The 27,016-nt window shown below is 47.1% G+C and overlaps 1 protein-coding gene and 1 non-coding gene across 2 annotated transcripts; both read right to left on the bottom strand.

The window, feature by feature from the left end:
- Positions 1–604: 604 nt before the first annotated feature.
- cpa6 (carboxypeptidase A6) lies at positions 605–25,684 on the bottom strand. Its single transcript, XM_048977582.1, has 11 exons — positions 25,447–25,684; positions 15,584–15,659; positions 9,114–9,238; positions 8,209–8,323; positions 7,253–7,354; positions 6,904–7,008; positions 4,941–5,039; positions 4,258–4,348; positions 2,423–2,625; positions 2,138–2,222; positions 605–2,047 (listed from the first exon to the last, which is right to left on the bottom strand). Exons 1-11 carry the CDS (start codon positions 25,560–25,562, stop codon positions 1,857–1,859), a joined length of 1,308 nt encoding a protein of 435 aa, XP_048833539.1. The 5' UTR covers positions 25,563–25,684; the 3' UTR covers positions 605–1,856.
- On the bottom strand, positions 19,317–19,402 carry trnay-gua (transfer RNA tyrosine (anticodon GUA)). Its single transcript is given in 2 exon segments — positions 19,317–19,352; positions 19,366–19,402. It is a non-coding gene; the product is annotated as a tRNA-Tyr (tRNA).
- Positions 25,685–27,016: the final 1,332 nt, after the last annotated feature.

Here is a 27,016-nt window from a genome sequence, read left to right on the forward strand (position 1 = left end):
TCATGGCTATGAATTATTTACAAAGTTAACATGGTTCCTGTCATGTCTATGTTTTCTCATTTCAACACAGCCGGAAACCATTCCTGTGATGTTAGTGGGTGAGCGGTTTCGCACAGGTGTTTGTTCTGGCCAATCGGGTGGTCTGAAGTTAGGCCCCGCCCCCTTCAAAAATGATTGGAATCAGGTGACAGTAACCATAAGAAGAATTAGCACTGAACCATGTTGTGGCATCTATGCTGAGAGGCCGAACCCCGGCCTACGTTAGATAGCCATTGTTAGTCAGAAAAACGCAGGGTGACTGGTGTTGTTACAGGAGACCAGTATTCTTTCGATGAATTGATTGACACGGACGGTTACGGGTGATTTATTTCCTCTAAGAAACACTGAAAAAGCTACGTGGTTCATGAGGATTCTTCTCTGAACAACAGTCAGATGGCAGCACCTATTACTAAGAGCCACGTGGCATGTAAACTGAGTCTAGCAGTTTAAATCTTCCATGAAAAAATAAATGATGATCCATATGTTATTTATAGAAGCGAGTACAGTAAATATGAGTGACCGTCACACTCAGTGCTTTTACTCTGAAATAAATCAGGGGGTGATGAGCGTATTCGTACGTTTAATAGTCCTCTGCTTGTACAAAAACGAAGAGTAAAAAAATAATAAAGATTCCAAACTGGTACAAGAAATAAGCATACAGAGCTCAAACATATTCAAAGCCAAAATGGACATTTACAACTAACCAGCTGTTTATAAAACAATACAGACACACAATCATCCTTTATTTATAATTAAATACTGCAAGTATTTTATTTTAATTGTAATATAAAATCCTACTCATGTAAAATGTAACAGTACGACCTGAAGAGTAGAGGTTACTGTCGGGACGAGAGGTATCCTGAGGATTGTGTGTTGATGGCTGTTTCTCTGAGCCGCAGCATCCCAGTGTGGCTTCCCAGTGCAGCATCCCAGTGCAGCTTCCCAGTGCAGCTGCCCGGCAGTCCCTGTGCCCAGGGACATTTTGCCCCCATGCTGGATGAAACGTACGTATGAGATTAACGTCTCCGGGGCATTTATTTAGGAAGTCTGTCTCATCACTTCAGCTCACATCTATGTCACACTATATTATAGCTTTCAGCTTAGGCCACTATAGTGATTAAGCTATTATTAACGTTATTATCGTTAACTAGGAAGTGTAATCTATGCTTTCACAGGGTCAGGTACGCTGTGGAGTTCAACTACTAGCCATTTACTGTCACCAGTTCCCTGAAAGAGCAGGTTTTCAGACCATGGGAAGCCAATAGCGGACCTGAAAGGAGAGCCTGCATACAGGGCAGGATGTCCCCCCAGGAGCAGATGGGGGCGAGTGAATCCAATCAGCCCCAGTTTTGGTGTTTGGTTAGTTTAGTGTTAGAACATCAACCTGAATGGAAATGTACCACAACGTTTAGCGCGTTTGAGGAATAGCATGTGAGACCTGAGCTTGCTAATCCACATGTCAAGTGCTTTGGTTTGTTGCTATATCCGTCACCTAGCAACTCAGGGTACAGGGCATCAGCAACGCGAAAGGCATCCTTTCTAAGTCCCGCCTCCCGCTGTCATCTTACATGGCACTTCTCTTTGGACGTTCCTCACAGGAAACAGCATCCCCATTGGCCAGAAAAAGGAATGATGCTTTCCTGCTCCCTGGGTAACTGAGGACGTCTCGGAGCTCAAGGTGAGGCACGGCTGCATGGAATCCTTCGGGGTTCTGGGATTGCAGGGCTGTTGGCGCCGACCTGACCAGAGCCTAAGACGCTGGTGATGGGGGGGGGGGTGTGTGGGATGAGGCCGGGCGCCCGAGGTAGGGACGCTTCTTAATGTGGGCACTTCCGCAGGAGTCTGGAAGCGATAGTGTTGACGGCACGCGTGGTCTCGGTGCAGGTGGGCCTGATGAGAGACTCGGGCAACAGGAAGCCGTAATGCCCCGTGTCCCGTAGCTCAAAGGCGAAGGCGTAGGGGATCCCGTTCCTGTAGGCCCAGTCCATGGAGCTCCCCGAGCTCACGTCTGTGAGGGACACACCACACCTCGGTCAGTCACCAGTGAGCAAAACGCCCAACACTGCAAGGGAACGTGAGGTCTGCGCACGGGACTCACACAGGGTGGTAGACGCAGGACCGTATCTGTACTTCTCCCTGTAGGCTGAGTATAGGGCCAGGACGGCTCTGTGAGCGGTGTCTTCCTGTAACACACATGTTTCAGGCATTATGTTCACATGTGGGGTATTATGGGGGAGGGGTCAGACGCCGTTAAGGCGGGGCGTTAAGGGGCGGACTGGAAGCTGGGCAGGTTATAGTGGTGGGTCTACGCAGGGTTTTATGGGAGCAGCCTTGACATTAAGCAGACTGGCTGTTACATGCAGCTCCACAGAGGAGGTCTCACCACGCAGCTGAAATTGGGGATGGTGGCGTATTTGTAGGAATAGGGGTAGAGCAGCATCTGCGCATATGCATGGATGGAGATGTAGGCCTTGATCCGCTTCCTATGCTTGCGCAGGAACTTGGCGACGGCCTTCACCTCGGGCTCCGACTCCGGGTGGGGCCCGCAGTAGGTGTCGTCACATGGGTGTGATGAAGCCCCCTCATCTGCAGGGGGCAGTATAGAGTAGAACATTTGTGCCTAGGAACCACTGTGTGAGCTGCTGTAGGTAAATGGGTTAAGGACAAATATCACGCATGGTCCATGTCCTACCAGTTCGATTTTTAATGGTTAAAATTGTATCACGCACACCATAATCCTGGCAATAACAACAAAAAATATATACAAAATGCCCATATCAGAGTTAAAGGTGTCAGTAAATCCAAATAAATGGGGGAAAACAACTATATTTTGTTTTATTTTTGCATTTAATATATGTGCACTGTGATGGATTGGCGTGCTATCCAAGGTGCACTCCAGCCTGGGATAGGGTCCAGTCTCCCTGCCAGCAACGAAAAGATGGACGGGCAGACAGATGGATGGATGGATGGACGGACAGATGGATGGATGGACAGATGGATGGACGGATGGATGGATGGACGGACGGACGGATGGATGGATGACAATATTAATTTAATTTGTAATACACAGACCATGGTCTATGGCTCCAGGTACATTATAAAGAATGAATGTGCATCAGTCTAAGGACTAAGCAGATTCAGGGTGTGCAGCGTGCATGTATGACGAAGGATGTGCACTGTGAGCCCGACATCTGCAGCTTCTAAGCACAGGACCCTCGAGCAGGACCGCAAGCTGATAAAATGCGAGCGATTATAAAAAGCTATCACGCTCATTAATGATCAGCAACAGCAGTGATAATCTTCACAGTAATTACCAAAGCGATTCTTTGTCAGTGCGCTGTAGTGTGTGGCGTTAGAGACCGGCTCACGATTACGTGCTTATCGCCTGTAATTAGTGCTGGCCGCTAACACGGGTGCTGAGCTCCAGAACAATCCCCCTGGGGGGTCTCACTGCGGCCCAGACCAAGTAACATATCCCCCCCCAACTCCCCTTCCCCCCCAGGAGGGGTGGGCTTATTGCTGCCTACGTTGGATTGGAGGTGTGGAATGAGACACTCACAGAGAGCCGGCAGGCTGGATTCACAAAGCTGATGGAGATGCACAGAGTTCAGGCAAAAAACCACACGCCTGTCGACAAATCTGAGGGATCAGTAACTGAGGTCATGCTGCTGATTTTGTGTTTCTGCATGACTTAAGGAACCATCACAAAAATTACTCAGGAAACAAAAATCAGGAATCAGTGCTCACACCCCCCCGGGAATCTCTCTCAGCAAGACGGACAGTGCTCACACCCCCCGGGAATCTCTCTCAGCAAGACGGACAGTGCTCACACCCCCTCAGGAAACTCTCTCAGCAAGACGGACAGTGCTCACACCCCCCCGGGAACCTCTCTCAGCAAGACGGACAGGGCTCACACCCCCCCGGGAACCTCTCTCAGCAAGACGGACAGTGCTCACACCCCCCCGGGAACCTCTCTCAGCAAGACGGACAGTGCTCACACCCCCCCGGGAATCTCTCTCAGCAAGAAGGACAGTGCTCACACCCCCCCGGGAATCTCTCTCAGCAAGACGGACAGTGCTCACACCCCCCCGGGAATCTCTCTCAGCAAGACGGACAGGGCTCACACCCCCCCGGGAATCTCTCTCAGCAAGACGGACAGTGCTCACACCCCCCTGGGGACAGTGCTCACACCCCCCTGGGAATCTCTCTCATACATACCACACCACTTGACTCTCCAGTTCCGGTTGATGTCCACACCCCGGCACTTGAACCTGCCATTTTTTGACCGTGTTTTCCTCCAAAAGCGATCCTGGCAGGCAAAAAAAAAGGAAAACACAAGCCGCAAAATGAATTATTGAGAGGCAGGGAATTACGAAAGTGTCCATTACCTTCTCAAAAACGTTTGGTTAATTTGGATTAAAAAAAAAAAAAAAAAAAACTCCGCATTTGGAGCAGGGTTGTGTACCTGCATTGCTGGCCATTTTCTTTACATAGTGAAGGTCACATGACACCATGTTACAGCTGCAGCCAATCAGATGGGCACATGGGCAGTAACACAATAGTAAGCTGAGGAATACCGGTCACCTTAATATCTGCTCACACTGCCCACAAAACAGTTCACAAATCACCACGTGTGAATGCGTCGTATGTTCTACAGACAGAAAACAGATCCTTAGAATATGGACCTTGGGAATCGGTAAAGCAAAATGGCTGACTCATATCTTAAAGGAGCCACCATGTAAAGCCGTGAGAACCAGGTTTGTGTCTCTGACACATTCATACTGTTAATGCAGTAAATTACGGGCAGATTGACAAGCTCCGCCCCCAAGACACATCCATGCCCCGCCCCCCCTCCATCTTATGGACAAAGGAAGAACGACTGTGGCGTGAGGAAACTTCACTGTTGTCCAGCTGAAGACGTATCCGTCCACGTTGAAGACAGGCATCACGTAGAAGCTCAGCTGGGTCAGCAGCCTTCGCATGTGGTAAGAAGTCAGGGCCTGAAAGCAGACGATTCCTGTTCAGAAAATTACTGCTGAAATCGACATGGCTGCATTGGCCGAAGCTGCTCTGCAGGTGCCTGTGTGATTCTGACCAGGCATCAAAATCACAGTCATTACGGTTACACCCTTTTCGAATACTGGCGGCTCTCGAGTTACGTAAGACCAACTTACCTAAATACGGACTTACGCAAAAAACATCCGAGACATACGCGAGTTTACAAAAGCGCCACCTTCATTTGTGTTACACGTGTTCTTTAGTTTGTTTTATGTGTTTTTTTGCTATAAGGTGTTTTCAGTGATATGGGCAGCTAAATCTGACTTACGTAAAATTTCACAAATGGAAGGAGATGTGGATCGGATGACCTGCCCATGTCTGCTCACGTATGATGCCAGTTAGTCATTTTCTGCTCAGAAGCACAGTGGTTTTGTCTGTTTAAGTGTGTCCCAAACGCACAAACTAAAAAGGGCTTGCAGAGTGTCCCAAACACAGAGACAGCAGGCGCGCCTGTGAGCTCATTAAGGCCTTTTTATACAAAAAGCGGTGCTCATGTGAGCAGGCGCCCCCCCGGGACGTCCTGAATGACACAGCCGAGGAGCGAACTCACTGAAGTGTGACTGAGACAGTGTCCCCCTGCTTCCGCCCAACAGGGAGGGGGTGCCGGCGCCGAGGATTACACGCCACGCTCCAGAGCCTAATATGCAGCAGCGGTCAAGGCGAGACGCTCATAGGCTTCTGTTCAGCTCGCGACAAAGTCAGAGACAATAAGGACGGCAGCTAGGGTTTGCTCTTATGAAAGGCGGAATCCGGGGGGGGGGGCTGCGGCATGTTTAATCAACCGTGACGCAGAATTTCCATTAATTAACATCTATGCTATGCAGCGCCAAAGAAAAGGATTAGAGAAAAGCAGACTTTACTGTAGTAAGACCTGACCTCTTAACTAGACTCGACGGTAATCTGCCTTCCAAAAGTGTTGGTGTTCCACCACACTGTGGTGGGTCTGAGGTACTGCACCTTTCAGAACTGACCTGAGTTTACAGGGACGCTCACCTATAAACTATAGACCAGTGATTCTCAACCAGGGGGCCACAACGAGGGCCGAAGGCGGCCACTCACGTTACTTAAAAAGCGTAGAGAAAAATATAACATTGCTATTGCTATATATTATTAAAACGACATATAGGATTACACAATACCATTCACATTGATATACATTTAATGTGTGTTAAAATTACGACTTCAATAAACATTTAATTTAATGATTGTCAGGCTTCTGCTGTTAGAGCCATTTGCCAAATCGCTTTTAGATTTAGCTTTTTGTTCGGCAAAATTCACCTTCTGGTTTAAGAACGATGGCATAAAGTGAGAAAAAAGGAGAGTGTTGTTGGACATCGTGGAGTGAAACATTATTTGAGTCTTGCTGAAAAGAAATTACATTGTTTGGCAGTGTGACCAAATAAAAATATGTTTATATTAATAAACATTATCAAGTTTTGTCATCAGTGCAGAACACATGCAAGAGAAACATCACAGCCTGTGTAAAAGGGCACCGATGTTTTCATTGGGTAGAAAAAGGCAGAGAACCATTGTGTTAGATGGCGGTTTGTGTGAATTTACAGATGAATTGGGCTGGGATGTGACCACATATCCTCTGACAGGCTTTTAACATTTATTTAACATTATTTCACAGCTTCACCAATGAGCGTATCTAGAGTGAACCATACCCATGAATTCACCTCCGCTATCATGCCCTTTCTAAAACCAGGTTCCCCGGACGCTGTGCCCCTGTAAGGAAGTAGCGGCTCTGACCCGGGTGCTCAAAGCAAATCTGATTGGCCATAGCAGGATGAGGGAGGCACCTACTTCTCGGACGAGCCACTGGCAGAAGGCGGGTCCGATCCACTCCCGAGCGTGCACACCGCAGTCGATCCACACCGCTTTCTTGTGAGCCTGTGCCCTCTTCCCCAGCTGCCAGGGGACAAATCTTCCCTTTATTTACTTCATTATTTACCTTATGTTCCACAGCAGGCATTTCATTAGCTCGTTATGCTACACTGCTAATTTCTAAAGTACTTTTACATGCAATACCTCACTGTAAAGAGGTTACTCAAAGCCCTGTGGGAATAAGATGCATTCTTATTGTTATACTTTATCTATCAATCTAATGACAGTGAAGCAATAAGGTGCCCCCCCCCCCCCCCCCCCCCCATACCTGGAGAACATAGAGAGGCCTCCCCTCAAATGACCTTCCGATGGAAAACATGTGCACCAAATGTGGGTGGGTCCTGTTTATCTCAAACATCCAGTTCTGAATCTGCGGGGAAAACAGTCACAGCTTGCAGGAACCGCACTGGGTCAGTTGCCTGTTTAGACACTTACGGGCCAGTTCTGTGAGCAGGTGCCGCGAGCATGTCAGGCACCAGAGGGGCTGCGACCAAATGCTGAGGCCTCTCTGGGTGACATATGAAGCCCTGGAGATTGTGTGATTAACAAAGAGGACAGACCCCCCCCTGCTCTCAGAGCCCTCTAAGACAGACCGATACCAGCTAGATGTAGTCGCCCTGGAGGACCTGCCCCCCGTCACCATCTGGGGTGAGAGTGTTCAGCTGGGAGCCTTCCATCACCACCACCAGTGTGTTGCATGTGGCTGGGAATTAATGTGAGGTCTGAATACTGTACTCTGAAATACAAAGTATGAGTACTATAATCTGCAATATGACAATTAAGTACTCAGAAATCAGTACCGTACTCCAAAATATGGGCTGTAAGTACTCTATTCTAAAACAAGGCCTGTGAGTACTCCACTCTGAAATATGAGTAGTTTACTCTGAATATGGGCTATGAGTACTGCATTTTGAAATATGCGTTATGAATACTGCACTGAAATATGAGATACGTGTGCTTTACTCTGAAATACGGGTTGTGAGTATTGTGCTCAAAAGTATGAGATGCAAGTACTGCACTTTGAAAAATGAGATGCGAATACTTTACTCAGAAATATGCGCAATGAGCAAACACAGCTGACCCACAAAAAGAAGGCAGTGACAACGGCTTTAATGGCTGTTCGTGAAAAGTGCAGAGACAAGCCTTCCTAACCCTTCTGATTTAACTTCGCTAGCTGCACTCGTGGCCCAGCAACGGGCAGCAGATGAAAAGTAACATGGATACCTCCTCCAGGGAATGGTACACCTCATAATTGTGCTGGAATTCCGATCTGCGTGCCCTCGAAGACTGTGATCCTGATTGGTTCTCCACTTCCATCTGGAGATTAGAGATGAGAACCCTGGAATAGAACAAGAAAAGGCCGATATCCAGCAGTCTGCGGTAGATTAAGAGCGCCCCCTCCTGTCCCATGGGGCCATTAGTTGGAGGCTGGAGGCCTGGAGACCTCAGGCGGTGAGTGATATTCCATACATACCTGAAACCAGTCTATTCAGATCCAAAGATACGGAGAACCTTTAAGAACCCTTTAGAATCCCTGTGTACAGTCTTTATTTGAATTACTGCCTGTCATTACTGAGCATTCCTCCATGCTCACTACGGGCCAGTGGCTGTGAGCGTGACAGCGCTCACCTCGAGACGATCCTGAAGATTCAGGGGACGTAAAGACAGTGATGGTTTTACGGCACGTGGGTCAGCGTGCAATTTCTTGCAAGGAGTGAATGATCGTGCTGCTTGTCGACCCTCCGCATGTCTCGCCTCGTGAGCTCGTGGAGCAGCCTGACAGCATGTCACAGACACCCCCCCCCCAACAGGCATCCTGTAATCACACCCTCCTTCTAACTATAACCTCTGTGGCCATTCAAAGCTCCAGCCTCCTTAATAATATGCATCCTCACTGACAGCATCTGTACTCTAAGCAGCCCCGAGCTGGCCACGCCCCCCCCCCCCCCTGAGGAAGTCACGTGAGCTAGCACATAAATAATAGGGATTAAACTTGAAGCTGAAGCAGAAAAACAGAACAGGAACATTCAGGAGCTGGGTTCTTCCCCCATTACTCAGTACCGACAGAGGAAGCTGAGACAGTCCTGCGTGTACACTGCGGGGGTGTGCGTGTGTGCAGTTTGGGGTACCTGTGGCCGATGTGCGCCCCCCGCAGGCGGCCCTTCAGCTCTTGCGCTGCACCTCGACCCACGTGCACATCCACGGAGCCGTCCTGGTGAATGAGCGATGCAGTGTTGGGCTGCCAGAGATCCGCCTGTCGGCAAAGGAAGGCCGGGTAATGCGGGGACGCCGCATAGATCCGCCTTTGTGCTTAGAAGATGTGCCGACTGCATTTAAAGCTTTGTCGATACTGCACTGCGCCCTACAGAAGCATGCAGGCTACAGGAGATGGATGTATAGAGAAAAGTATACATGGAATGAAAGTGTGCTTATTGGTTTGCGGATATCATAGGCCTGGAGCATCTTGGGGGGAGGGGCGTGGTTGCTCAAAAACCCACTGGTGCCAAGCATGGGATTCAAACCAACAACCTTCTAATCACAGAAAGAGAAGCCTAACCTGCTGAGCCACATACACTCACTCAGATGCTCCTACTGGTATTAATAAGGGCAGTGAACACAGTGAGGCTTCTGATAATCAGCCTCCTTAAATCACATAAACCATGGCAGATGCCTGAGTGGGATGACTGGTACGGGATGGTAACCACCATTCTGCCCACCATGTGACCTGCCTTCCCCAGGTGCTGTTTGCTTAGGCTCTCAGCCAGCAGTGGTGGCTCAGCTTCTGTTCCTTTTGGCACCTCAGGTTGGAGGGGATGTGGCCTGGCAGGACCCCCCACTGCCACGGTGGGTAACTCTGCTGAGTATACAGCCACTGCTAATGGCCCACAGATTGGAGCCTGGCCAGCAGCTTAACCACAATACCTGCAGTTCGCTGCACCGTGCAGAGCTGCACCTTTCACACCCACCACAGCTCTGCTGAGGTTCGGATCCCTGCCTCTCATTTACAGAAGCACAATGGACCAATTGCTTTATGTATTTTTCTGATGAATTATCTGAATTGCATTGGTGTACAGAAAGATCCTTTTAAATTTTAAACTGGTTCGACTGATTCACTGAAAAGAACTGGTTCAAAAGAACGGCTCATTCACATATCGTACATCGCGATCATTCACTTCAATAGCTGTTTTTGCGTGCAAATAGTGTTTCTCTCTAAGACCATATCGTGTAAAATGCGAAATGCAATGCTTTTCTCAGCTGAAAACTACCAAAATGCAAATGTGATTCTGAATTGGACTTCTGTAATAACATATCAATCGCATTAGAACAGATTCACAGTGTGATATCATGTGTTTTAGACTAACTGTATATACTTTCAAATATATGCCTGTTAAACGTATTAAATTTGTCCTGGTGACTGATGCACCGTCAGCCACCCCACCCTGATTTGTCAAAATGGACACATTTTACAGGTCTGCAGTTATCAAAGGATTGGGAACACCTAATATACAGAATACCTTCACTGTGAAATTCTGTTCAGATCCAGCTTAGTTATGGATCTCCTATATACCTTCGGTGCTGGCGGCTACCCGTGTTTGATGCCCCGTTTCACGGGGTGATACTGCGACGCTTTCACACAAGAGAGAGCATAGCTCAGAGAGAGTCGAGTGCGTTCTTTCAGCTTGGGGCACTGGGTCTCTCCAGAAGTAAGGGGCAGGGGCCGTTTACTTGGATGATAAATGATCTTCAGATGGGATCATTTTCAAAGCTATATGTGATATACTGTACAAATGCAGAGGGAAGTCATTCTCAAACCACATCTGTTTCCGTCACAAAAAGAAAAAACAGACACGAAAAGAGAATTGGTGCATTCAAGGGGATCAGTGTGCAGATGACGACCAGCCCTCTGAAGGTCCATTTAACAGGCTGCTGAGGGTTATAAACACGCAAGAGTCCATTTGGCTCCATTCCAGTCCTAATGTAACCAGAGTACCGGGAAGCCAGCATAGTAACTGCTGCATTCTCATGTTGGAAAAGCCTCACGGTCTGACAGAAATATGCGAGAGGCTTTGAAGACCCTATAATGTACGGAGTGATGAACCAGCAGCATTCCTCCAGAGCATTAGGGCTACGCTGGGCCGAAAGGCAAGACCTGACAGGAGAAACTAGGAAATCCAGTGAACTTATGCTCGCACCATCGTGCTCGATCGCTGGAAATCATCTGGCTCATCTGCTTGGGGTTTCCTCTACAGGTGTCCACACTGTTTGTCAGAAAGTAAACCATTTTCTGCCTGTTACGTTTCTTGTGCTCCTGATTTCCCCTGTTTATCTGCAATGGCTGAGTAATATTGGAACATAGCAAGCCGTCCAGGATAGGAGGCAACCATGCTGCAGTAATCAGGCAGGTCACATGACTATCACTCCATAAGCCTGAGCTGGCAAGAAGGGCATCTCCACAACGTGGGCTGGTTATCGTGGTGGAAAACCTGCTTCCTTTAATGGCACATAAACACAGGACATAGCTCACATTAATGATGAAATGAATTAATAAAGGAACCTATATTTGCACAAGTACATTGGAATGCTTCTCTTCACATACCCCATCATGCTCTTCTTCGACATACATATACAGAACAAAGCTTGGGGTCTAACCATATATCTGATGTCCCTAGAACTTTCTGTGAGGGCAATAGTTTTGCTAAGGGGCCAAACGGAGAAGTAGCTATTCTTGTGAGTCTCGAACCAGCAACTTACAGATGATAGATATGGAGGTGCATACCGCTGCCCCACAGTTGGTAGAGGGAATGAAACATGTCTGGGCTGATCAGAAGAAAGCTTTCCGCAGTAGGAGGGTGAGCAGATAGCGGGAGTTAAAGCTCGCTCACGTGTTCCTGCATGTAACTCCTCAGTGGAGGTTCGCAGACTGTGACCCCCTCAGACCACATGGTCTGGGGCCGATGCCAGTGGCTCCGGGGTTTGGAGCCAGCCACAGCTGCTCCTCATCACGCACAGGAGTAACCTACGAGGAGAACTGGGCTAATGCCTCACAGAGGATCATGTGGAGATCTGAGAGAGGTGCCATCTGGGTGGGGTCTCACTGGACCCCCCAGGGATGGGGACCCAGTCAGAACAGAGGGAGTACCGAGTCAGGCCAGGTCTACACCTCCAGGTCCCTGTGTCCCGTTTTCCGAAAGTGCAGCAAACGACATGGCAACAAATAAAGAAAAACGCCGTAACCACTAAATGGAAAGTGAAAAGCACATCCCACTGAAATGGTATCACATAATAGAACAGGCGCAGACAGCAGTGGAGGGGGGGGGGTGTGATCAGTGGGTTAGGATCCTACGTATATGATCAGAAGGTCACTGGTTCAAATCCCGTTGTTGGCAGTGTGTTTTCATCATTGGGCTTTTCTTCAAGGCTCTTAACCCCCAATTCCTCAGGGACTGACTGATAAAATGAGATCCTCCTTTGAAGCTTAGTGTGTGAGGGGTGCTCCCCAGCATAGTCCCCTCTTTACAATATGAACATCGCTGGTTTGCGTCCCAGCCGAGCCTTTCCGGCTAAACGCTAGCTGCTGGAGCAGAATTTCCCGTATGAAACCTTAGCCCTAATAAAAGTAGAATGGACTCCCAGCCCCAATCCTGCAGAGCACTGCACTGATCCAGGGGCCGTCTGAAGCTGCTTGTAAGGTCTCTGACAGTCTGTGCTTTACACAGTGATGGAAAACCTGTAAAATGGCAGAGCGGAGTGGAATAAAGCTGCTTGGATATAGCGTTTCACATGCTGTAGAAAACCTGGGGCATACACTGGAATATCTTGAGTGTAGTGCTTGCCCTTTCTGGTATCGGAGACAACTGCAGCATCCTCTCACAGTGGCACATCATTAAGAAGGCAGTGATCACACAGTGGTATTTCATTAAGCAGGCAGTGATCACACAGTGGCACGTCATTAAGCAGGCAGTGATCACACAGTGGTATTTCATTAAGCAGGCAGTGATCACACAGTGGCACGTCATTAAGCAGGCAGTGATCTCACAGTGAAGCGTCTTTAAGCAGGCAGTGATCTCACAGTGAAGCGTCTTTAAGCAGGCAGTGATCACACAGTGGTATTTCATTAAGCAGGCAGTGATCACACAGTGGCACGTCATTAAGCAGGCAGTGATCTCACAGTGAAGCGTCTTTAAGCAGGCAGTGATCTCACAGTGGCACATCATTAAGCAGGCAGTGATCTCACAGTGGCACGTCATTAAGCAGGCAGTGATCTCACAGTGAAGCGTCTTTAAGCAGGCAGTGATCTCACAGTGGCACATCATTAAGCAGGCAGTGATCTCACAGTGGCACGTCATTAAGCAGGCAGTGATCTCACAGTGAAGCGTCATTAATCAGGCAATGATCTCACGTTGGCACGTCATTTAGCAGGCAGAGATCACACAGTGGCACATCATTAAGCAGGCAGTGATCTCACAGTGAAGCATCATTAATCAGGCAATGATCTCACAGTGGCACGTCATTAAGCAGGCAGTGATCTCACAGTGAGACATCATTAAGCAGGCAGTGATCTCACAGTGGCACATCATTAAGCAGGAAGTGATTTCACAGTGGCACGTCATTAAGCAGGCAGTGATCTCACAGTGGCACGTCATTAAGCAGGCAGTGATCTCACAGTGGCACGTCATTAAGCAGGCAGTGATCTCACAGTGGCACGTCATTAAGCAGGCAGTGATCTCACAGTGGCACATCATTAAGCAGGAAGTGATCTCACAGTGGCACGTCATTAAGCAGGCAGTGATCTCACAGTGGCACATCATTAAGCAGGAAGTGATCTCACAGTGGCACGTCATTAAGCAGGAAGTGATCTCACAGTGGCACGTCATTAAGCAGGCAGTGATCTCACAGTGAGACATCATTAAGCAGGAAGTGATTTCACAGTGGCATGTCATTAAGCACGCAGAGGTGTCTAACACCACCTATGTCGCAGCAGGTGGGGGGGGGGGGGGGACACTTAAGGGGAGCCTGGGGATCCAGATGGGTGCCTGTCATTATCTGGTGACATTGGAATAATGAATGAATGTGTTTAATGTACCAGTAGCGGATCACATTATCTGGCTTTTAGGTACAAGCCAGTCTGTAACCTCGAGAAAACAGGACCCAAGCTGACAGTAAATACCCCTCAAAGGGTAGGATGAGCCCTCAGCACCACCACCCTTCAAACTGCTGCCACTACTGCCCCTGACTAGGGTTTGCCAGCCCAGTTGTGGCCCACCCTCCTCACCTGGACGCACCCTGAAATCTCTGCCAGTTATCGCAGCCTTTCACGTCGACCAGAAGGGGTTTCAAAAAGCTCCAATGCCTACTAATGTAGCAAATCAAAAGAGGCGTCACTGGAGTGTGTCTTGGAATGCTTCACTGTAGGGTATTATGATATGGTAATCACTGCATGGTATCACTATATGGTACCATCATGTGATATTTAATAGACATCACTCTGTGATATCACTGGAGCCACCTCCAGTGTGTGTATCTCTGCAGTGAACTGTATGGCATCATCATGTGGTAACTCTTTTTATATAGCATCATTCACAACAGAGTTGCCCCAAGGCGCTTGACAAGGGCGTGTCGAAATCCATCGTAATATCATTTATACGAATGGAAGGAAAGACAGCCAGAAGGGAATCTGTATGGTATCTAACAGGTATCACTGGATGGTATCATTATATGATATCTAACTGACATCACTCTGTTATTTCACTGGAACCTTAGACACATCACTGTATCGTTTCACTATATCGTAAGTATGGAAGTGAAACTTTGTTTTCTATTTGTGACAGTACATTGAAGTGCTTACTGTCAGAGAGTACGGTCGGCTCTTCTTTGAGATACACACACGCGTATGTATATACACAGGTGAGACTGAAGTGTGGGATTCGAGCACACGGTCAGCCAGGGTTCAGTGCCCCTGAAGCAATTGCTCAACGGCGCAACGCTGGCATCAGTCCGCCATGCGCGGGATTCAAACCGACGCCACTCATGGGCACAGCCACTCCCTAGGGAAAGTCTTCTGACCTCTCACACCTCCAAGGCGCCTCTGTGAATATGCGTCACCGAGCTCCCGCGCACTCAGCTTCCAAAATCCACCTTGGAACGGTTTTCTGAGCTTTTCATACTGTTTTCTCTACAGACGTTATTATGAATTGGAAATGAAATATATTACCGCCAAATGGCTCCCAAGCAGGACATAAATCACATTTATCTGTCACGTCTATAAATCTCCAGCAGAGTCAAAAGTTGAAAGAGTCACTTGATCTGTGTTAGATTAATATCTGGAGGACACACATCAATCTGCATAACTCATTTTTCATCTTGTGCTCCCTGCGGTTTCTTACCTACATATGAGCTACCAGAAGCCTGCAGAATCCCCCTCACACAGCTCAGCTGCCGCTGTCCTACAGAACAAGCCGCGGCACCCAGGCACGCCAAATCTGCAGTTCACTGGATCCCACATCCAACTGGGCAGTGCTAAATATCGACAGTAGCTTAGCAGAAGCTCAGTGTTCTGAGGATGAAGAGCGTTAAACACGACTGTATGCAGGAAACCTACCCTCAGGTTTTCAAAAAGCCTCTTGAGAAACTGCACTTCCTCAGAGCTGCGGGGGATCATTCTGATCACCTGGTCACTGCAGAGGAAAGACAGACTTCAGTTAGGGTGAAGCAGCAAGTCAGTGCATGATGGGAAGCATGATTTGCGGAGAGTGACCCTGTAGGAAGTGACCCTACAGAGAATGATCCAGCAGAATGTGACCCCAGTGAAGAGTGACCCTGCGGAGAGTGACCCTGTAGAGAGGGACCCAGCAGAGGGTTACCCAGTGGAGAGTGACTCAGCAGAGGGTGACCCAGTGGAGAGTGACCCTGTAGAGAGGGAGCCAGTGGAGAGTGACCCAACAGAGAGTGACCCAGTGGACAGTGACCCAGCAGAGGGTGACCCAGTGGAGAGTGACCCAGCAGAGAGTGACCCAGTGGAGAGTGATGCAGCAGAGAGGGACCCAGTATAAAATACCTCTCAGGGTTGCACAGAGACTCTGGCTTCCACACCACAGAAGACATAATCGAGCCCTTAAAAGAGGAGCTTACAACCTGAGCTTGGGTGGAACGCAACTCACTGCTTCAGTCAAGAAGGCAACAGTAAATGATGGTGATTACGTCAGCCATTAGCAGCCCACTGAAATGGCAGTTTACTTACCCATAGATACCATTAGAAAACTAAAACAGCATTTACAAAGAAACTATTTATTTCCAGCAGGGTAATATTTCTTGCTAAACTTTTATTATTCTTTTGTTATATACTCATCTTTTGACAGGATATGCAGACAGATTCCTGGAGTGGAAAAGAATATATTTAAGCCAGCTGGGAGACTTGGCCAAGAGAATAAGAGCGCAGTGACCCTTTTTGACGTAACAGCTGTTGCTATGCTTAAATTTAACAGCTGTTGCTATGGTTAAATGAAAGTCAGCAGTTTCAGAATGCTAAATAAAGATGATGCAACAAATCAAAAATCTACAGCTGGTTTAATTGTCATAATTATTCCGTATGTACCTTCATCCAAATGGATTTTTAAAAGCAAAGTTTGCCCATTTATACAACTTGCAACTTGCAGAAGCAATTAAAGACACCACTTAGGGGAACGGTGACGGTTTATCTGTGGATTAAGTTCCCCATTTAGTTGAACAGAGACACTCTCTCCGTAAGACACATTGACAGACTGGCGGACAGATTTCATTAATCCCCATCTGTGTTGAGCTGACCGCTTTTATGTCTTTTGGGATAATTAGCCTGCTTCATTAATGAAGGCCATTCAGTACAGTGCCTCCTGACTACCTGCATTCCCTCTTTGTGAGCTGCATGGGCGGCTGTGGTTGCACACACTGTGCGTACCCTTATTTAATGGCCAATGTTATGTTAATATAACTTTATTTGTTTAATTTGTTGCCTCGTTATGCCTGCAACCGAAGCGTAAAAAGAGCAGCAGGACTGCAGGATTCTGGGGAGAATATGAATCGTGACGTTGTTCACTCAAAATCAAGATCGCGATTTTCTCTCACGATGTATTTGTCCTCTTGTTAATAATTTTTCATTACTGTCTTTACTAAAACAAACGAAATGTAGAGATGCACCATATATCAACATACCAGCATTGCTGGGCGATATTTAAGCTTTGTCAATATTAGTGTGACCATACAGGAGACACCAGGGGCAGGAAGCAAATAGAGGCGTCAAAGCAGCACAATTACGGGCACAGAAAGTGTGCGGACTGTAGAAAGCAAATGGAGGCATAAAGCAAAGCAAACATTTCAGGCATTTTAAGTCCCCCATACAGAAAGATGATGTATGGTCACCCTGACCAATATTCATAATAAGCAAAACCACAGCTAAAGACACACCTACTGAAATGATGCACTAACAATATGACTGTTGAAATCGGACGACCACATCAGCTTTGCAAAATAGGCAGGGCAACACTCCCGATGTTTGACAAGCAACTCATTTCCGAATGTGAGAAACACTGAAGATATGCTCTTTATTATAGCACCTGTCTGTATAACTCCTCTTCCTGTCACGTCATGTAACGCAATCGTATCACAACAGTTGGGTTGGTGTATGTTATTTTTTAAGTCCCCACAAGGCGAAATTCAATTGAATAAAATTCTGCGACTGCAATCAAAAAACTAAAAACGCCAAAAGTCTTGTATTTTGTTTGTTTACTTAAGGGTAAAGTTAGGGCCGGTTAGGGGTTAAGGTTGTCAATGGAGAGTCCCCACAAAGATATAATTACAAACCTGTGTGTGTGTGTGTGGTGCTACAATTTGAAATGTAGAAGATGTTTGACTTTCTCGTTAGATGGAAGCTATCACACCACAGGCCGAGATATCAGGGGCACTTCACCCCATAGGCAGGGCTGGGTTTAGGGGTGAGATTCCCATGTGCCACTGGACGCAGTCAGGGCTTCTGTGGTGGGTAATTTCACATCTGCCTCTCCGAAATAAAGGCTTGTAAATGTGGATGGAGTGTTTTACGTGCTCGTAGAAACCACGTTAGCAATTAAATGAAAGCAACCTTGGACTGGCAGGGGAGTTTATAAAAGGAGGTCATCTGTAAGCCATATGGACAGGGGGCTGCAGTGGAACTGCACAGAAAAACCCACCACCATCTGCAGGGGAACTGCACAGAGAAACCCACCACTGTCTGCAGGGGAACTGCACAGAGAAACTCGCCGCCATCTGCAGGGGAACTGTAAAGAGAAACCTACCACTGTCTGTAGGGGAACTGCACAGCGAATCCCACCACCAGCTGCAGTGTTACTGCACTGTAAAGTCTGCACGCTGGCTGCAGAGGGACGGCACTGCGGAGCCTGCACACTGGCTACGGGGGGGAAATGCACACCACCAGCTTCGTTACTGCACTGTAAAGCCTGCGCACAGAATGTAGGGGTAACACATGGCAAAGCCCACAAGCCGACTGCAGGGGAACTACACTGTGAAAGCCACATACTGGCTGCAGGGGAAGCACACTGTAAAGCCCAAACACCAGCTGCAGGGGAACTGCACTGCAAAGCCTACACACTGGCTGTTGGAGAACCACACCGGGAAGCCTGCACACTGCAAAGCCCACACACCGGCTCTAGAAAAACTGCCACATGAAGAGCTGAGCAGAGCGTGCAGGAGGCCAATCTGTCCAAGGATTTGCTCATTCATAATTTTTACTCGCTCATCTTACTGGATGGTTAGTAATGCGCATTAGGGGACACACCTAATTCAAAAGTACAACAGCAGCTTCCTTTAAGCTGCACAGAAAAAGACCAGGTGCTGCATGTTCCTGCATGGCTGTGTGTGCTGTGGTGTTGCCAGCAGTGACCTCCAGCTGCAACCCAGCGAGTTCCTGTGGTTCGTGCTCCTGGGAGGCGATGCATGAACAGTGAGGGACATGAGCTTCTCAGGTTCACAGATAAAGAGGCTCCAACATCTTCAAGTGACACGGTGTATGTAATTATAGCATCACCGCGGCTGTATCTCCCAGCAGCTCATATCAGTCACCTTCACTCACACCATCTCATGATAACATGTGGTTTCCATGTTAAATTTATCTAAATGCAAAGTGTACTCTTTCAGCCATGCTATTATACAGCTGACATTTCTCAAATAACTCACAAGAGTTTACATTTGTTTATATTAATTTCAATTTAGCAGAAGCTCTTGCCCAAAGCGTAGACATGAGGCAAACAGCACATCAAGAAGACAAGCCTAGTGATTCTGGAAAAAAGTGCATTAAAGACCAGCACTCCTTCGAGCCGGATTCGAACCAGCGGCCTAAGGAACACAGTGCAGTCACTACAGTCCTCCGTTCTACCAACTGAGCTATCAAAGGGCAGTGGATAACAGAGCAAGAGGTGACCCTGAGAGGGTTGCAACCTAAAATGAACCCATAGTAAAGGCATCTGAAAGCTCATGGGAGTTTTACTTACACGAAAATGTTCTGAGAGCGGAAGGAAATATGATTGGTTCTGGGATATAACCAATCAGATTGTAGAGAAGGTGGGTCCAATAGAGAAGGTGGGACGAATCAATCAGTTGCTTGGACCTACCGACTATAAAATCTGATCATTTTTCCTTCTGCCCTTAGAACATGTTTGCATAAGTAAACTCCTACAAACCACCTGACACAGCTAAATGGGGTTCAGGCTCCTCAGCCTCCATCACTCGTCCTTCTCCTGTCCTCACTGTTTGGAGACACTGCAGGCTCTGCTGTAATTCTCCCTCACAATTTGCTCAGGAAATGCGATTATTCGAGAGCAACCCTGTATATGCCACTTAAAAATTCATTTTAAGTCATTATGAGAGGAAACCAACCTGTAGCTGAATATTTCCCCGCTGGTTGAGGTGAATCAAAACACTTCCATCCATCGAGCGAAACCTCGCAAACACAAGAGTCGGCAAACTCCCTTGGTCTTAAACAGCCTATCGGAAGCTTTTATTTTACCTTTTACTGGAAGTTCAGTCGGTGATGAAGAGGGAGATACAGTGGAAAACATAGACTGGAAGGAAGACAAGTGAGTACAAGCACAGCAGTAATTCAATTCATCCATCCATCCATTTTCCAAACCACTTATCCTACTGGGTCGCAGGGGGTCCGGAGCCTATCCCGAAAGCAATGGGCACGAGGCAGGGAACAACCCAGGATGGGGAGCCAGTCCATCGCAGGGCACACTCACACACCATTCACTCACACATGCACACCTACGGGCAATTTAGCAACTCCAATTAGCCTCAGCATGTTTTTGGACTGTGGGGGGAAACCGGAGTACCCAGAGGAAACCCCACGACGACATGGGGAGAACATGCAAACTCCACACACATGTGACCCAGGCGGAGACTCAAACCCGGGTCCCAGAGGTGTGAGGCGACAGTGCTAACCACTGCACCACCATGCCGCCCCCTAATTCAATTCAATTTAATAAATTTTTATATAGCGCCTTTCACAACAGAGGCGTCCCAAAGCACTTAGTAATCAGGCACACAGGCCCATGGGTCCAATGTGTTCCTCAACAGATTTGACACTTAAGTGGCAGTTCACACCCCCTCCCCCATGCCACAGAGGACACAACCCCCCGAGATATCAACTCCCCCCCCCACTGCAGATCAAGTACAGACAGAGCGAGGGAGGAATCCCCACATGGTGGAGGTGGGCCTGCGTGTGATTACTGCTCAAAGCTTATGTTCACCGGCTGTGTGGAAGTTTCCATGACATGTTCACGCCTTTCTTTGACTTTGCAGAAGGTGCCACGCTTTGGAGAACACCCTCCGAAACACCAGCGGTGGGCCAGTGCCCCCCTACGGATTACAGACTGCCATCTTTAACGTCACACATCACGAAGACCTTAGAAAAGGTGTTACTTAAGGAGCTCAGATCAGTTGAGAAGCACTCCGGCACAGGTAGGTAGACACTATATGGACAAAATTATTGGGGCTCACCTCTTAATCACTGAATTCAGATGTTTCATTCATGCTCATGATTACAGGTGTATAAAATCAAGCACCCAGCCCTGCAGTCAGGTTTACAAACATTCATGAAAGAATGGGATGTTGTGAAGAGCTCAGTGAATTTAAGCGTGGTCCTGTCATAAGATGCCACCTTTGCAATAAGCCAGCTTGAGAAATTTCGTCCCTGCTAGATATTCCACGGTCAACTGTAAGTGGTATTACTGCGATGTGAAGTGGCAGAAAACGTAAAGTAACAGAGCGGGGTCATTGAGTGCTGAGGCACGTAGTATGTAAAAGTCGCCAACGCTCTGTTGATTCAATAACTGCCAAGTTCTAAACTTCCTGACATTAACCCCGGCGCACAATCTGTGCGCCAAGAGCTTCTATGGCCGAGCAGCTGCACGCAAGTCTCACTTCACCAAGTGCAATGCCACGTGTCAGATGCAATGGTGTAAAGCAACCCTTCCACTGGAGCCTGGAACAGTGGAAACGTGTGCTGTGGACTGACGGATCACGCTTCTCTGCCTGGCAGTCAGATGGACAAGTCTGGGTTTGGCAGATACTAGGAGAACATTACATGCCTGACTGCATTGTGTCAACTGTAAAGTTCGGTTAATGCTTCAGTATACCAAGACATTCTGGACAATTCTATGGTTCCTGCTTTGTGGGAACAGTTTGAGGAAGGTTCTTTTCTGTTTCATCATGACGGCGCTCCATTGCACAAAGCAAGGTCCATAAAGACATGTTTGGGTGAGTTTGATGTGGAAGAACTGGCCCACACAGAGCCCTGACCTCAACCCCATCGAACACCTTCGGGATAAAGTATAATGGTGTCAGGGTTGGTGCCTATTTGACCCTGTCCAAGGTGTCTTGTCACCCCTCAGTCCCTAATGTTTCTCCTTACTCTTGGGGCTGCTACATAGATCAATGGGTTGCATGTGGAACTCTGATGCTGAACTTCTTCAGTCATGAGTTTGAGGCTGGCCAGAGACGAGCCACACCTTTTATTTGACACGTTTTATTTTATCCTTAGATTTTCGGTATTGCTTTGCTTGGTCTTTGCTTTGTGCCCCTGTTAATAGTCTTTTGCATATACTTCTTTCTAGTCTTTCCTTGTGCTCCAGTGTTGGTTAATGTTCCTCAGTTTGTCGTGCTTGTTAATTGTAATGTATTCCACCTGTTGCTTGTTGTCCCGTGCCTTTTGTGATTGGTGGGTTTTGGTTTTGTTCCACATCTGCCCCTTGTTAGCCCTTGTCATCTGTGTAGATTTATGTGCCCTCATTCTGTTCTTTAGTCAGTCGTTGTGCGTGTTCTGTGTGTTAGTACCTGTGTTGGTTTCCCAGTTTTTGCTTTGTTCCCTAGTGCGTTACTTTGTGGCTCTTTTAGTTTAGCTCTTATTTTTCCTGTTTGTTCTTGACCCTTGATGTCCCATTATTTTTTTGGATTCTACTTTGTGTGCCGTTCAGGTTTCTTAAAAGGGGAAAAAAAACCCCATTTAAGCTGTTCCATGGATTGTCCCTCTTTTTCTGCCTGTGCCATCATGCTGTGCTATAATGGAATGGAGATTGTGAGTCAGGCCCTCACAGCCAACATCAGTGCCTGACCTCACAAATGCTCTTCTAGATGAATGGGTTAAAATTCCCACAGACACTCCAAAATCTTGAGGAAAGCCTTCCTGGAAGAGTGACAACTGTTATAGCTGCATAGGGGGGACCAACTCCATATGGATGCCCATGGTTCCTGCAGGTATAACGGCCAGAACTGTCCCAATACTTTTGTCCATATAGTGAGACTTGGAGTTTCATTTTACAGATGTATCAGTGGATGAGAGAGTCTGTGTTTTTACCCCAGGTCTTGGCCCATTCTTGGTCCGCAAGCCAAGAGAAACCCTGGCATCTGGCACCTGTATGTGAGTAGAACCACTGCCCAGCCGAGGAGGGAGATGTCCCAAGCTGAACAGGGCCACCCGCAGACAGGTGGTCACCCACTCCATGGGTCTCTCCCCCTCCGCCGCCTTTTCTCTCATCATCCAGCTTTAGCACATCATTCTGGGGCCCCATGGGACACGTGTGACTGAGGTTGTCTGCTTCCTCACAGTTGGAAGCTGCCGCTGTGCATTACCGTGTGTTTATCTGCATGCAATTCCTCGCGTGTTTAATCTCCAAACCCCCAGGACACAGAGCAATTTTCAAGATCGACTTACAAATATACTTATAAAAATACTCACTGACTGACTTAATTATTACTTTCCTGTAAGCACGATGTTCTAAATGTGACACATCAGCATATTTTAATACCATGATAATCATTCTTAAACTCCATTATACAGGATGAATGTGACAGTGTCACGTGTCAGTATATATACAGTGGCCTTGCTCTGCACCCCGAAATACCATCTGCGTATCATTACATTTACAGGGTGTCACCATCTGTGGCCCTTTGCTCCCCAGTCCTATGTCCCTTCGGCCACTGTGGTGTTTCGTACATGTATGCCGAATGCAAGAGCCCCCTACTGGCAAAGGAGAGAATGGACTACAGATGGGGGAGGGTCATGTGAGGAACAAAATGGGCCTCACACCCAGCTCAGGGGCCCCAGGGCTTGTTTCTCATGGACCTCAGGCCTTGGGGGGGGGGGGCAGAAATCTCACTGCCTCTTGTGTGAGGGATGGTGAGGGGGTCGGTAACGGCTTCATGGGTATCATTGAAGGTGACATTTGGCATTAGAGTCTAAAAACGGCAAGTGTGGTCCAGAGGGAACAAATGGCTGTTACAGAGATATACCCCAGACACCCACTGGACGACAAAACACCCATTACAGGCGTCGCATCTGGACGGAACAATCCGGAATGTTTTAAACGCTTCCTGTGTTTGAGAAGCCTGGGGTGAGCGATTAGCAAGATTATGGAAGTTGCCAGTCAGACTGTAAAGGTTATAAATCACCCCAGGCCCCTGGGGCAGTGGGCCGACCCAGGCGGTACCGAGATGGGAGGACAGAGGTCCGCTTCACTGCGGTTCCCGGTGAACCTCGAAGCCGAAATGCCGCTCGAAAGCCTCACAGGTGAGAATGGAGATCAGCTGCCGTTTGCCGACTCTCACATCGCATCGTGAGCTTCAGAACGTCGTACCAGGATTTCTCTCAGTATTTCATGCCTCCCTTTGCCAAAAGGCTTGGTACATCTGCCGTATTTCATTTCTGGATCGCGGATTTTCCCTGCTATGGGAACGTGACAGCTGGATCGACCCCCAATACCCCCCCATGACCAAACTACAGGCAGATTAGCTTAAAAAATATTCTGAAATAAATTCACTAATTTAACACATGGATTATATTAATACGGCTTCTATTAATAAGCATTATTTATTACAGTCAGTTTCGTTTGTTGGGTTATATCCAATTTAACTGTTTTAAAAATTATGTTACACAAGTCCTGAAAACAGGAATTTTAATAACAACGGTTTTCCATAGAATTAAGTGAGCTTTTTTTTTTTGGGGGGGGGGGGGGCATGCTTAGTTGGTCCCTGTGGTGGGTGGGGGTCATGGTCAGGTACCCAAGGGTGAAATGACTCTGTTGACCCTGAAATTTGAACCAACAACCTTCTGATTACAGGCACGGTGTACTAAGCACCTGAGCCACCCATACTCTTAATATTCAGTGGCATCACTGCCTGTACTACAGGAATGTACATGAACCTCAGCCCAAGTGGAACTGATTACAAAAACAAACAATTAATTCATCTCAGCCAAGGGGGTTCAATTTTCTTAGCTAGTAAATGCAGGGCAGGGCTTAGAAGGAATTTTGGAGCTGTCCCAAACTCTAGGGGGTCCCTCCTCTCTGTGCCCCCTCCAATCGCCTGGAGGGGAGCATGGCGTACCTGCTCAGTCGCGCCGGTGAAAAGCCGGCATCAGCGCGAAAGTAAAGACTTTCGCGATGTACACGACTGTCTGACGACCTGCCGAGACCGGGATGTGGCAGAAAACCCGCCCAACACCCCAATATACACATTACACATCTTTCTATGCGACGATACAAAAACACTAAATTCAGTTTCTCATAACCACGTGCCACGATTATCGGAAGCACCTCACTGGATATCGATCAGGTATTTTATGATTAAACAAGTATGTTTGCAAAGCATTGTGTTTTGCGTGCTGGTTGGATACATATTATACTGGATTCTTATGGTTCAACGAATTTAAGATTAGAACAGGTTACGAAAAGTAATTCAAAGTTTTCCCCAGAAAAGTTTGCATTAAATGCAATATTTAAGAACTGACCCGCCTCGTGGTATGTCACATTTTATGGGAAACACTTACTTATAGCAAACGTTATTATTATTATTATTATTATTATTATTATTATTAATAATATTATTGGTAGTAGTTATTGCTCATGGTTATTCTAAATGAAGACGTAAAGCTGCATCACTCACCCGGTATAGCGGCCGTCGTATAGACCCGCGCTGGCTGGACCCAGAAAGCTGCCGCAAATCATCGCGCATCGCAGTATATGCGCCGGGCGGACGGCGCGTCTGCCGCTCCCTGTCATATTAGGTAGGCACTGGTTCACGGTCCTGATCCAGAGCAGATCAGCAGGATCAACTGGACCAAGAAGATCAACAGGTCTGCGAAAGAGGCTGACAAAGTGCAGCCGCACGAGCCGCGCAGATGGGAACGCGGGGCGGGGGGCGGCGGCGGCTGTCACGTGACCGGGGGCCGGAGCTCTGGGCGGAGTTTTGGACTCGTCTCCATTCTTTATAACTTTTTTTATTACTTTGGCAAACCCGTGCCAACATATGGACAGTGGTCATTCATTTCAAGTTTTCGCATAAATACTTACATTTTCGTGTTTTTTTCTGCTTAGTTGAACTTTTTCTTATTCTTTATGAACACTGCTTATTCTCTATTATTCAGGACCAAACTATAAAAAAAAAAAATTCAAAATTAAATGTAAACATAAAATATGCACACTATGAAACATTTAAATAAACCGATGAAGCGTAAATGAGTTTGGTGGTCACGGTCCTATGTTCTTTCCCCCCTGTGTTTTCAGTAATTGAAGCAATTCATTTTTGGTTTTTCAAGTAGGCATTAAATTGGAATAATTAAGGGTTATTTTACGAAAGTAAAACATGTTAAGTGCAATAAAGAAAAACTTTTAGTGTCTCCATTTATCAAAGACTTAAAATACACTAATTAGTATTTTAATGTTGCGTTTTCACACACAGAATAGAACAGATTGTGTGTGAATGGGACCCATTTTTTGATTTATTAGAATGCTACAGTCAAGCCTGTCCTTCTAAGAGACCACCAGCACCTGACAAAGAAGAGAGCCGCATGGGGATGATATCAATCTATCTAAACCGTACCCAGCCCCTCGCGTGCGCGAAAACCTTTCCCAACCCATCCCCCGCGTTCACCATGCAGCCGTACTGTGCAAAATTAACAATATCTTAATTAGTGAATTACTCATTTGGCTCTTTCCCCCCAAAGTCTCTGTAGTGTCGTAGTACTCGAAACCGGTCGTTTTTGCGGTCTTGGTCTCGTCTTGGTATCGACTAAATTTTGTCTCGGTCTCGTCTCGTTTTCGGACATAGACGACTAGGGGGTTTATTTCAAGAAAGGTCAAGACCACTTATTATTGTGCATTATGAAGGTATTCAAAATGCATTATAGATGAGATCTTCATAGAGCATTCATAATGCACGAAAAACATGACTATGATGTGTTATGGCTTTTTATAAAAATTTAAAGCCGTGTCTATAATACTTTATAAATGTTGCGATATATTTTAAGTATAAGTCTATAAATAAAGGGATAGACAAACACTCAAAATGGGTTGGAGTTCTACTAGAAATAACAAAATGTAACATCCTATTTATTAGGGAAACAATTACTTGATATTTTGGCAATATTTATATATTCACAAACTTTTGTATGCATGCACGTCGCGTAATTTGAACATTTCCTACATAAAAACACCATGACATGTTACAGCGTTGG

The sequence above is a fragment of the Brienomyrus brachyistius genome, chromosome 15 (genome assembly GCF_023856365.1).
Source record: "Brienomyrus brachyistius isolate T26 chromosome 15, BBRACH_0.4, whole genome shotgun sequence".
Lineage (NCBI taxonomy): Eukaryota > Metazoa > Chordata > Actinopteri > Osteoglossiformes > Mormyridae > Brienomyrus > Brienomyrus brachyistius.